General features: G+C 39.3%; 1 protein-coding gene across 4 annotated transcripts in view; it reads left to right on the forward strand.

The window, feature by feature from the left end:
- Positions 1 to 12,566, forward strand: part of LOC144068530 (glucocorticoid receptor-like) — a 37,057-nt gene that overhangs the window by 18,765 nt on the left and 5,726 nt on the right. For 3 of the 4 annotated variants that reach the window (XM_077593120.1, XM_077593123.1, XM_077593122.1), the window contains exons 3-8: positions 3,063 to 3,235; positions 3,839 to 3,865; positions 5,819 to 5,935; positions 7,525 to 7,797; positions 8,843 to 8,987; positions 12,400 to 12,530. In XM_077593120.1, coding sequence (XP_077449246.1) covers positions 3,063 to 3,235; positions 3,839 to 3,865; positions 5,819 to 5,935; positions 7,525 to 7,797; positions 8,843 to 8,987; positions 12,400 to 12,530 — 866 coding nt within the window. The remainder of the gene's footprint in view (positions 1 to 3,062; positions 3,236 to 3,838; positions 3,866 to 5,818; positions 5,936 to 7,524; positions 7,798 to 8,842; positions 8,988 to 12,399; positions 12,531 to 12,566) is intronic. The other variant, XM_077593121.1, reaches the window with a different exon arrangement.

Here is a 12,566-nt window from a genome sequence, read left to right on the forward strand (position 1 = left end):
AGCTTGGAAAGGAAGGGGAAGTACAGTAAAAGTGTGACAAGTGTTTTCCAGCTGTTTGCATATTGCACATAGAGACTTCTCACATGCACAAATATGTTGAAATGAAGCACGCAGTCATAATGAATAGAGGAAACACAACAATTACTTTCACTTGTCATGAAACCAGAAAATAACAGAATTTCTTAGTGTTGTGAAGGCAGTCCAGTGCATTTTTCCCTTGGTGCGTCCCATTTTTTTTATCTTGTGGTGTTATAATGTGTTTTAACTACTTTTTAAAAGTTAAAATCCAGTGCACCCACTGTACCAGCGACAGGGAAGAATCTGTACCTTAATCATCACTTATAAATTATGATGGGATATATAAATGACAACAATAGAAATGGCATTCTCATAATTTTTTTAGGTGACGTCACCGCATTCAGCAATGGAACTGGCAAGATGGGGTTAACAACTGAGTGACATTTAGTATTCAACAATCAATTATTCCACTGTTGTGTTGAAAACAACAGCACTGTCCCACAACTATTTTATGCATGCTATTCGTATCTAACGCTGACGCATCGCTGTATAATCGCAGTTGGAACAATATTCCGCCCACGCTGGCTTCTGTGTGAAAATCTAAGGCAGCCACCAATTGCATCATGAGACATTCCATTATGCGTAATCTGAGTGCCAAGTCAAAAGGAATGTGTGAAAAACCTAATTTGGCCTCAAATGCAACAAAGTGGCTGCAGAGTGGAGAGTGTAGTGTGGTGTAGTGGTTAACAGGTCTGCTTCAGATTTCTGTTCTTGCTTATAATCTTGACTCTGAGCCGTTCCTATGTGGTGTTTCTTCCTTCCATATTTCACTGACATAAACTTTCCAAGATGTGTGAATTTTGCCCTAACTGGCAAAAATCAGACAGGTCAATGAACACCCAGTTTAAAAAGACACAAGTGATGGCCAGTCAATGAATGTGTACATTTTTGGGACACCCTGTATTTTCCTATCTCGTTCAAAGTCATGGTGATCTCACCTAACTTCTGGCAAAGTTTACGCTAGATTGGACCAGTCCTTTGCAGGGCAGTAGTGTCAGAAAAAAACACTTCTATTAATACCATACTCGCTAGTAAGATGTGTGCTGGACCCATAAAATACAACACTTTGTTCCTGTTTGTATCCAAGTTGCCTATAGTGTACTGAAATATAGAAAAGGCTGTTCTATATTTGGGTTAACTTGACATGCGTTTGTACCTCGGTTATGTAAGGGTCAAGCTCCCCCACCCTGGAATGAGCTTCCTGCTCACCACAGCCAGCCCCCGTTTACACTTTTTTTCAATAGCAGTTGTATATTGTTAGATTCCTGGCATCTGATTCGTCCTTCGCTTCGGGCTGCGTGTGCACGTCTACGTAAACAGGGCCATCTTCCGAGTTCTGGCCAGCGTCACGTAGGCGGCGTATGTGAGTGAGCACTGTGCACATAAATAATGTTAGGAGGTTATAAGTGAGGAAACCTGGATGTCTATTAGCTGTAATGCTTGCATGTAAATCAAGGGTGTCAGATTCGGGTTGGTTCGCGGGCCGCTTTAACGTCAACTCGATTTCATGTGGGCCGGAGCATTTTTTAACATAATATTTAGATTTTTTTTATATAAATGGAATAAAAGAACTGGATTAAAAGCCCTGAATATTCATTTTTTTATAGATCTAAAACAATGTTTATTTGAGCTTTTTATATATATTTTTAGATTTTACAAAATGATTTTTGAACTAAAAACACAGAAAAAATTGATTAAAAAATGTCAATTATTGATTTAAAAGGGGGAAAATCAGGAAATTTAATATACATCTATACTCTTCATTTTAATTTGATCCTAAAACAAAGTCGTCACTCACGATTTACTTTCTCGGGCCGCACAAAATGATGCGGCGGGCCAGATTTGGCACCCGGGCCGCCACTTTGACACTTGTGATGTAAATCCTTATCAAACATTGGGAACATTCACATAAGATCCAGGAACTTAATTATATACTCTACATAACCAGGAACTGTTTGATATTGACACGATACATGCCTTGAACCTGAAATAATTTCACCATCTCCTGGCGCAGTGCCCATGTTGTAAAAGCGCTATTTCTTTGCCAATGCTCATCTTGCTGCACCTTTTTTTTATATTTAGCTAAAAGTGGGTATTTAGATGATAATCACAACCAGTTAGCCTTCACGAACAGTCAACATGCTTGTTTTCATTTATATTGAAGTTATAGTGTGACTTCTAACCCAACTAGAGGAGGTCTGAATACAGGTTTTACAGGTTTGTTCTCCTGCAAATAAATGTTTTGTGTAATACAGGAGACTTTTAAGGTGTTCAATTTTGACAACACATCGTAACTCAATCTTAAATTTGAAATCCAATGAACATTCTAACAGGTGTCGTTGTCAAATTCTGAACTGCGGTAAATATTTGTATGAAAAATCCTGTCAGGCCTTACCCAAGTTAAATAGTTGAATTGTTACACATCAGTGCATTTTTTATGGGACACCAGTCACTTTTAATATCGCCTGCCCTGGGACAGGCAAGAAAATTTTTCTCCAATAAATCAGTCATTTGTACACCGTTAACTTTATCTGAACCTTGTATACGCAGAGCCACCCATTTTGTGTAAAAGTACACATTATATTTGAGCCAGGATTTATGTGTAGCAGATATTCATTCCAGTGACATCTCTCCACCTCTTGCAAATATTAATTTATAATCTTTCATTTTTTTCTGTCTTTCCCGTTCCTGCAGATTGAGTGTTTTTTAAGTGTTTTGCTCGAATAGAATTGAAGGCTTTCACCCTTTGAAAAATGATACATGATAGTTTTTGAATCTTCCCGTTAATTTTCAATATGACCATTGTACCTTTGGCACAGGCAAGAACAACATGAGGAACCGCAGAACAATTTCCATTTGCATTAATATTCTATTCATAACATGTCCACAATCATGTCTCAAATTTGGTCGCACGTGTCTGCTTTCCATACTTCCATGCAATTATACGTATTAAATACATTTTTCGCTTTTTTTCTGCTTTCTAGCTCATCACCCAGAGCAGGAGCAGATTCCAACAGTGCTTTGGTGCCGGCTCAATCCAAAATCAACGGGCAGGGCAACAAAGTGTGTTTGGTGTGTTCGGACGAGGCCTCCGGATGCCACTACGGGGTTGTAACGTGCGGCAGCTGCAAGGTCTTCTTCAAGAGGGCTGTGGAAGGTTCGTTTTGCACTCCCAACACCACACTCATTGTGCCTCATTTCCACCAAGCGCTAGGATTGGCTCCCAGGCAAAATCCCACAGTGTCCCAATTTGTAATTCACAGATATATAAAATGGCACTCTTAACTCCTTGGTAGAAATGTGGCTTTCGCCATTGGAGGCTTTTTCACGGGCTCCTGGTTGGGGCCTGAGTGTGGCCCTGAGTCACCATTATTCAGTTCCTTTTCCACATGCCTTTTTTTCATTGCTGTGGGCCTTTAACTCGAGTTCTGAGCTTTTGCATGACTTCACATTTTTCCTTTGCTTTCTTTCCCTGACCCAAGTGTAAGGCACCAGTATTTTGCTTTCGCAATAACACGTTAAAAGAAAAAAAATGAATTGCCACGTTTCCTTAAATATATGTTTGTTTTTCTTCTGTGGTGTGTTCAATGTACCGTAACTGCAGTTTAAAATTAAGGGTTGGACATTTCTTATTCTTCATTCAAATGTTACATCTGTTATCTTTTTTTTTTTGTTTGGACACCCCACCTTCCTCCTCCTGCCCCTCCTCAAACAACCAAACTGACCTCTCCATTTTCTGGTCGTTTTCTCATTGACGAAGGATGGAGAGCACGACAAAAGAGTGATGGTAAATAAATGCAACTTTTGATAAAAAATGCAAATTATTCTGGTGGTGGACATGATGACATGCTTACTGATCATTGTCCCCAGGTTCTGTATCCTTGCTTGCACTTTTGGCATTGCATGAAAACATTGATTCAACCTTTTTTCTAATGGAGTCTGGTTTAAACATTTCTATACAATGATTAATTTTGTAGTTGACAAATCTGCAAATTAATTACTAGCCTAACCACACTTCACCTAATCTGTAGAAGTAGGGGACATAGTTACTTTGTATTGTCATTTTTTTTAAATGCAAGTGAGGTGAGGGTTTTAAAACTACCACAACAATTTTTTTCTTATTTATTTGAATTATATCTTATGATTTTAAAACAAAAAATCCTATATTCATCTGTTGGCTTTTGTCATTTTTTTTTAATTGACATAGGCCCCACAGTCTGTATACTACCTTATATTAGCACAGTTTGTTTGTCAACTGGCATATTTACAGACTAAAGCGGCCCAGTGAACGAGTGGTTGGAGGGTCTGCCTGACAGTTCTGGGGTCAAGGTTAGGGGTCAAGGTTAGGGGTTAGGGTTTTCATGTTCTCCCTGGGTTTTTTTCCAGGTACTTTGGTTTCCTCCCACATCCCAAAAACATTCATGGTGGGATTGGCTGGCCACCGATTTAGGGTGTCCCCCACCTGGTTCCCAGAGTTAGCTGGCAGCACCCCCACGATCCTTGTTAGGATGAGTACTTCAGAAAATGAAAAATACATCTTTACAGACTGTATAATTTTCTGTATATAATGTAAGCAGCCACTGGCTCTGCCAGAGTTCTCATTGAATTTGAGGGTTATAAGTTGCATACCCTCAGCAAGAAAGCAGTACATCCCTCTTGGTGCCAGCTGCCTTTTGTGACACCACAGATGGCTGTCTTGCGTCTTTGTTTGCGAACGATTGCATGTTTTTTCTACAACCGTTGACTGGGCTTGTTGTTGACATTTTGGTAGGCTTTTGTACAAAAAATAAATAAATCATTAAATAATACTGAGTAGAAACGTGAGGATATGAGAAGGAAAGGTTGTGAGCATAGAAGACAATTTGTTATATACTTTTTTTTAGTGAACACAATGCCCATCATCCCATCTAAAATGTTTGTGGTCATTTGCCGAGATGGTGACTCCCGTGAAATCTGTTCATATCTTTGGTAAAAATGTCACTGTAAATCAGTCCAGGGTAAACTTCATATTTTGCTCTAAATCACCTGGAAAGGGCTACTTCTAAACTATTGAGACAAATACTAGAGAAATAGATGGATGTGCCAATCAAAACTCACATCTTTTTTAACCAGCCTTTTCCAAACAAATTTATTATTATTTTGTTAATGCATGCAATCCGTTTTTAGCGGTCTTGAACGGAGAGTCAGTTGAATATTTGAATTACTGTGAATCCAGTTGCATGCAAATATTTTTGAAGGCACCTTATAAAAGTCACTCTTAATACTACCCACTTTTTTGTTGGGAATTATTACAAATTGTAATGTGTTGAATGAACAGTTTGAAATAGAGCCCATTAAAATGTGGGATGTGCACATTATATGTGGTTGTTAGTCTGTAAATATCACATCTAGAGTCATGTGCAGACCAGAAATTGTCAGCACTAGATTTTAAACATCTGATGTTTCTGAAGATTACTTGCTACATTCAGATATGTTCAGACATGTTAATGTTCAGCTCCTGTGACTAAGTCATAATGTCTATTTCAAAAAAGATAGTACATTACTGGACTATACAGTATAATAAAGAAGAAAAAATAAACAAATGAATTCCGAAGAAGTGATTTTTAAATGTCGGGATCATTTTTAGACTTTTTGTTGAGCCTCCCAAATGTTGATATTAAACCCTCCCAGACTTGTGGCTTACTTGCTATGTTCAAGTAATAGCAATGCTTCTCTTTTTTTTGTTTGTTTTGTTGAACAGGCCAACACAACTACCTGTGCGCAGGGAGAAACGACTGCATCATTGATAAAATCCGCAGGAAAAACTGCCCAGCCTGCCGCTTCCGCAAATGCCTTCAGGCTGGAATGAATTTGGAAGGTAATTTATTTATTTTTTTATGAGAGGGTGTCTCCGGTGTCGTCGTGAAATTGAATGAGCAAAGGTTTTAGAAGCTGTCAATTTCCCGAAATGGGGGAGTGGTTCAGATCTTGGCTCTCTTCTTATGCCCATCATTCATTCTCTAGTTTATCAAGTCAATGAGTTGATAGGTAATTAACAAAACATCCTAGTGTGTTACCGCTTGACAAATTTGACCACAAAGTTGAAATATTCATCAGATTTCATGTATTAAGATGGAAAAATTTACAATATTGGTTAATGAATAATATATTTCAACTGGAAAAGCTTACAGAGGAGAGTGAAGAAGTCCAAAATGACAAAAGTCAAACTGGTTGAAAGTTCCGGGTAATTCATATCGGAATATTTAAGGCGTGATAAACATGATGTAATCATTGTTTCTTGGAAATGTTTTGACCAAAGAATTTTCTCTAAGATATTTGGGAACTATTTAATTTTGTGAAAATATTATACAATGTCGCTCCAGGGAAGGAGCTGTGTTGAATTCCCCATACCCTCGAGACTGTGGTAAAAATACATTTTTTCACTTTCGTAACATGATCTGGTGAATGTCAAGCTACTACATTGAAGGATGTTAACAAACCTTCTCCTGTAAAGCGGCTGTTAGAAGACCCTCAGGTCAATATAAGAAAAATAACCGAGATAACACCATTGGTATATGCATGCACTAGCAATTTCAAGCAACTTAGCTGCGTCTGGTTCCGTACAAAGACCTGATTCAAAGCCAGGCTGCCTCTGTCGTTAAAAAAATGACTTATGAGAGAACAATTTAGACTGTTTTCCAGATCTAATTTAGGTGTGCAATCCCTTTATTAATGCCTCGGTGGGTGTGTTTGGGAGTGACCAACAATAGCGTGTTGTTGCCCAATGCGGTTAAGGTGAGGTGGAATGTCTATCCAATTAATCAAATTTCAATCTTTCAATTCTTTCAAAATGTGACTTTTTTTCCTTTTTTAAAAAATTCAAATGTGGACTTGGCCAACCAAGCACCATTAACCAGTTTTCATTTGAACCACATGATTAAGGCTTAATTAAGAAATGACAAAAGCACACCCTCTGTATCTCCCCTGAAAGATTAAATTTAAGACCAATTAAAGACAAATTAAAATTAAGAGGAGCAAAAATTATGCCAATGACTGAGCATGATGAGTTATGGGTATGTAAGTTTAAGGTTTATCAGAAGGTTAAGAACTGATGCTAGAAAAGCTCCACTGACATGTTTCTTTAGTTTATTCCTTAAAGTTACAGCAGGACAAGCAAATCCTGCAAAAATATCTATTGACCACTCCAATGCGACTTGTGAGATGACGTGTCATCAATGCAGCGTTGGGGTGAGAAAAGTCTGAGAGGAATTTGACCAACACTGATGTGGTTGAATGGCTCGGTTGCCACGGAAACAATTAAAAAGGGGACAAAGTAAAAATAGATAAGAGCGATGTGTCGTTGAAGTCGACATATTAGAAAGGTACCCTTGTGAGTTTGAGCAATTTGCAGTCCAAAATAAAATAGGTGATATTGACTCATGTTCCTTTGCCTTTTTCTGCCATCAGCACGGAAAAACAAGAAACTAGATAAGGCACGACAAAGGAACAACAGGGGAGGGTTGCAGCACGTCCCCGCCGTGAAAATGGCGGTCATCCCCGCCTCTCTGCCCCAGCTGGTGCCCGCCATGCTGTCGGTGCTCCAGGCCATCGAACCAGAGATCATTTACTCTGGCTACGACGGCACGCTGCCCGATACTTCGCCGCGCCTCATGAGCACGCTCAACAAGCTGGGCGGGCAACAAGTTATCTCGGCCGTCAAGTGGGCCAAGTCGCTGCCAGGTAATCGCTTAGATTGCTTCTCATTGGCTGTCCGGCTTGTTGGCCAGATTTGCCATTTTGCTCATTTATTCAAATCTATTTGTCATTTCTTCATCTCACGAAATTAGTAGTAAAGTCGTTTGTTGTCATTACCAAGATTAGGTTCAACAAAAGTTTAAAAAACAAAACAAAAAAACTTAATTGGTCATTAAATTGTAATACGTAAAAAACGTATTCATCATAGATAAGATGGAGATATATAAAACAAAAATATATAATTTAATTAAGAAAACATTCAATTGGCAATTAATTGTTCTCTTAATGAAGTTTTAAAATTGATTCATGGTATATTATTAACGGTTTTTATATACATACACAGAATATAATTTTGATTTAACATTTATTTAATTAAACGGTAAGCATTTGATTAATTATAATTGAATCAATTATAATCAATCGGGAATAAAGGCAATTTTATGTGGGAGTCATTAAAAAAATGACATAGTTAATATTGTTAATTTTGACAACATTCTGCCTGGAGGGGAACGACCGTGTTTCAGTCCCGATGACGTCCAATACATTTCAACGTCATCGGGACTGAAACACAGTCGTTCCCATCCAGGCAAAATGTTGCGCGGGCTGTCTGAGTCACGAGGTCGACAATAATAACCATGAGAAGAGAAGGACCGAGTGAAAGCCAGAAGCCAAAACATAACATGAAGCTGTGGCCAATTGGAAGTGTTGCTTCACTGTGATCATGAGAAAGCAGCCACATGACCTACTAATCGCTCCAAGTATTCTCCTGAGGATTTGCTTCCTTTGCCTATACCGCCCCACAATAACTGCAGTTCACATTTCTCCCAAATTAAAAAGGAAGAAAGTTTCAGAGGAAAACGTAACGGGAGCTTTATTTCTCTTTAAAAGCTTCCTCGTTTGTCCTATTTCACAGTTGAGTTTAGAATTTCACCCGCCATAATCACCGTGGTGTTAAATGACTCGCTCAGCAAGGAAAACGGAGTGTAAAGGCAAGATTGGATCTCACGCCAAATAAAATGTTGTCTCCCAGGTTTCCGCAATCTGCACCTGGACGACCAGATGATGCTGCTGCAATGCTCTTGGCTCTTCCTCATGTCTTTCAGTTTGGGCTGGAGGTCATACAAGCAGTGCAACGGGAACATGCTCTGCTTTGCCCCTGATCTCATCATCAACCAGTGGGTATTGCAATTAGAATGACAGTAGTGTGCCGTCAGGGCCTTCTCTGGTGGCCTAAGATATATCTGAATCATATATTATATTTTATCCATCAATACTTATGAAATAATTCCAAATTGTCTGTTAGCTTCCTTTCATTGCTTTACCGCTGGTTACACTGCTTCCAGATGTGTGTTTTCATATTGAAGCATTTAACCAATCACATTTCAGCCATTATTTGTTGCCAGGGTCAGAAATCTGCCTCGAGGCCTTCACAATCAGTTCTGCAGGCTCTGCTGCATTAAACAAGCGTCAATAAGACTGTTGCTTTAACCAATCAGAATTCGATTTTGTGACACCAAGGCGTTATCGCATGTGTAGGGATACGTCATTTCCTTCTCGCAGGCGTATATATTTGTAGTCAAGACTTTCCAATAATGACAAAGTTAAGTATGTCTACTACATGGTGTAGAGGTTCACTCACCTGCCTGCCATGTGGCCAGACAGGGTTCATATGCCAGTTGGTAATCATTTTTCCCTTAAATAAAAACAACCGTGTGTAGTCAAGACAATAATGACAAATTAAAGTGTTGCCACTTCATGGCGTAGAGGTTTGTTCACCTGACTGCCATGTGGGAGGCTGGGGTTTGAATCCCGCTCTCGTTTGACTGATCACTACACCATGTAGTTCAGTAAATGGGCAAACCTTTTTTCATTAAAATAAAGATTTAGTCATTTTTTTCAGCAAAACAATTATATTCCGGTCAGCCTTCGGTCTTGTAGTAAATATAACTTCCAATCACTTCATTTCAGAAGTCACTGTGGTCCAGTGGCAAGGACAATGGGTCAGAACTCAATTTAGTGGATTTGACTGCCGTGTGGGAGACTGGGGTTCGAATCCTGCTCTCGTTTGACTGATCACGACACTATGTAGTTCAGTAAATGAGTAATCCTTTTTTCATTAAAATAAACACTTAGTCATTTTTTTCAGCAAAACAATTTGTTCCGGTCAGCCTTCGGCTGACCGGAAGACAGTTGGGGGGGGGGGGTTCCTGGTGGCGTTCGACAGTCGGCCTTCGGCCGACTGCCGACGCCATGCAGTCGTCGACACCGGGACGTGAACCCTCGACACCCACGCCGCAGGCAGGTGACTAACCCACTGCACCACGAGGCGGCCCGCCTATACATGATTGGAAGTTATATTTATCCTTTTCATTACCAAATAAACAATTTGAGAATGGCAAAGAGTGGACTTGAACTCAATCCTGATTTGAACTTGTGTCCACCACAAATTTCTACCCATTGACTTTGCCACTGGACCACAGTGACTTCTGAAAGGATGTGATTGGAAGTTATATTCATCCTTTTCATTACCTCAATAAACAATTTGAGAATTGCAAAGAGTGGACTTGAACTCACTCCTGATTTGAACTTGTGTCCACCACAAATTTCAACCCATTGACTTTGCCACTGGACCACAGTGACTTCTGAAAGGATGTGATTGGAAGTTATATTCATCCTTTTCATTACCTCAATAAACAATTTGAGAATTGCAAAGAGTGGACTTGAACTCACTCCTGATTTGAACTTGTGTCCACCACAAATTTCAACCCATTGACTTTGCCACTGGACCACAGTGACTTCTGAAAGGATGTGATTGGAAGTTATATTCATCCTTTTCATTACCTCAATAAACAATTTGAGAATTGCAAAGAGTGGACTTGAACTCACTCCTGATTTGAACTTGTGTCCACCACAAATTTCAACCCATTGACTTTGCCACTGGACCACAGTGACTTCTGAAAGGATGTGATTGGAAGTTATATTCATCCTTTTCATTACCTCAATAAACAATTTGAGAATTGCAAAGAGTGGAATTGAACTCACTCCTGATTTGAACTTGTGTCCAGCTTAAATTTCAACCCATTGTCTTTGCCACTAGACCACAGTGACTTCTGAAAGGATGTGATTGGAAGTTATATTCATCCTTTTCATTACCTCAATAAACAATGGCAAAGAGTGGAATTGAACTCACTCCTGATTGGAACTTGTGTCCAGCTTAAATTTCAACCCATTGTCTTTGCCACTAGACCACAGTGACTTCTGAAAGGATGTGATTGGAAGTTATATTCATCCTTTTCATTACCTCAATAAACAATTTGAGAATTGCAAAGAGTGGAATTGAACTCACTCCTGATTGGAACTTGTGACGAGCTTAAATTTCAACCCATTGTCTTTGCCACTAGACCACAGTGACTTCTGAAAGGATGTTATTGGAAGTTATATTCATCCTTTTCATTACCTCAATAAACAATTTGAGAATTGCAAAGAGTGGAATTGAACTCACTCCTGATTGGAACTTGTGTCCAGCTTAAATTTAAACCCATTGTCTTTGCCACTAGACCACAGTGACTTCTTGAAATTGGCCACACTTTCCTTATGTCATTATTGGAAGGTCTTGACTACAAATATATAGAAACAACTAAGGGAAAATGTTTCCCAACTGGGATTCGAACCCCAGCCTCCCACATGGGAGTCAGGTGAGTGAACCTCTGCGCCACAAATTGGCCACACTTTCCTTATTTCATTATTGGAAGGTCTTGACTACAAATATATAGAAACAACTAAGGGAAATTGTTTCCCAACTGGGATTCAAACCCCAGCCTCCCACATGGGAGTCAGGTGAGTGAACCTCTGCGCCACAAATTGGCCACACTTTCCTTATGTCATTATTGGAAGGTCTTGACTACAAATATATAGAAACAACTAAGGGAAAATGTTTCCCAACTGGGATTTGAACCCCAGCCTCCCACATGGGAGTCAGGTGAGTGAACCTCTACACCACAAATTGGCCACACTTTACCTTGTCATTATTGGAAGGTCTTGACTACAAATATATAGAAACAACTAACGGAAAATGTTTCCCAGCTGGGATTCGAACCGGTTTTATTGCCATAAAATAGTTTTTGAGGGTTGGATTGATTCCGACTGCTGAAGGCGTCGAAATTCACGGACCGCCACTGTAGAATGAGAATGATGCCCTGAGTACCGTATTTTCTGGACTATAAGTCACTTTAAAAAAAAAATAGTTTGGCTGGGGCTGCAACTAATACTCTTCTAATTTTTTTCTTCTCTTTCCACACCGATTTTTTGGGTCCATTTCACTATTGTTACTTGAACAAATGTTCTCGTATATTTTTTGTATTCATTGTTGCGTCTTATCAGTTTTATGTACTTAAATTATTTTTCTTTTGTTAATTACATATATTTCCCTTTATTTCTTTTTATTTTGCCTACATTTGTTTCAGTACATCATTTGTATCTGGAAAACACAAAATGAGAAACACAATTGCTCCACCTATTAACAACCCAGAGAGATGACAACCCATAACTCTCCAGTCTTACCACATGATGCTTTTCTCATGTTTTCAGAGATCGCATGAAGCTTCCCTACATGGCGGGGCAGTGCAAGCAGATGCTGAAGATCTGCACGGAGTTAGTGCGTCTGGAGGTGTCCTATGAGGAATACCTCTGCATGAAGGTGCTGCTGCTGCTCAGCACAGGTACAAACACACTGAACCCAAGAATTGTCTGATAAA

Source organism: Stigmatopora argus, chromosome 22 (genome assembly GCF_051989625.1).
Source record: "Stigmatopora argus isolate UIUO_Sarg chromosome 22, RoL_Sarg_1.0, whole genome shotgun sequence".
NCBI classification, from domain to species: Eukaryota; Metazoa; Chordata; class Actinopteri; order Syngnathiformes; family Syngnathidae; genus Stigmatopora; species Stigmatopora argus.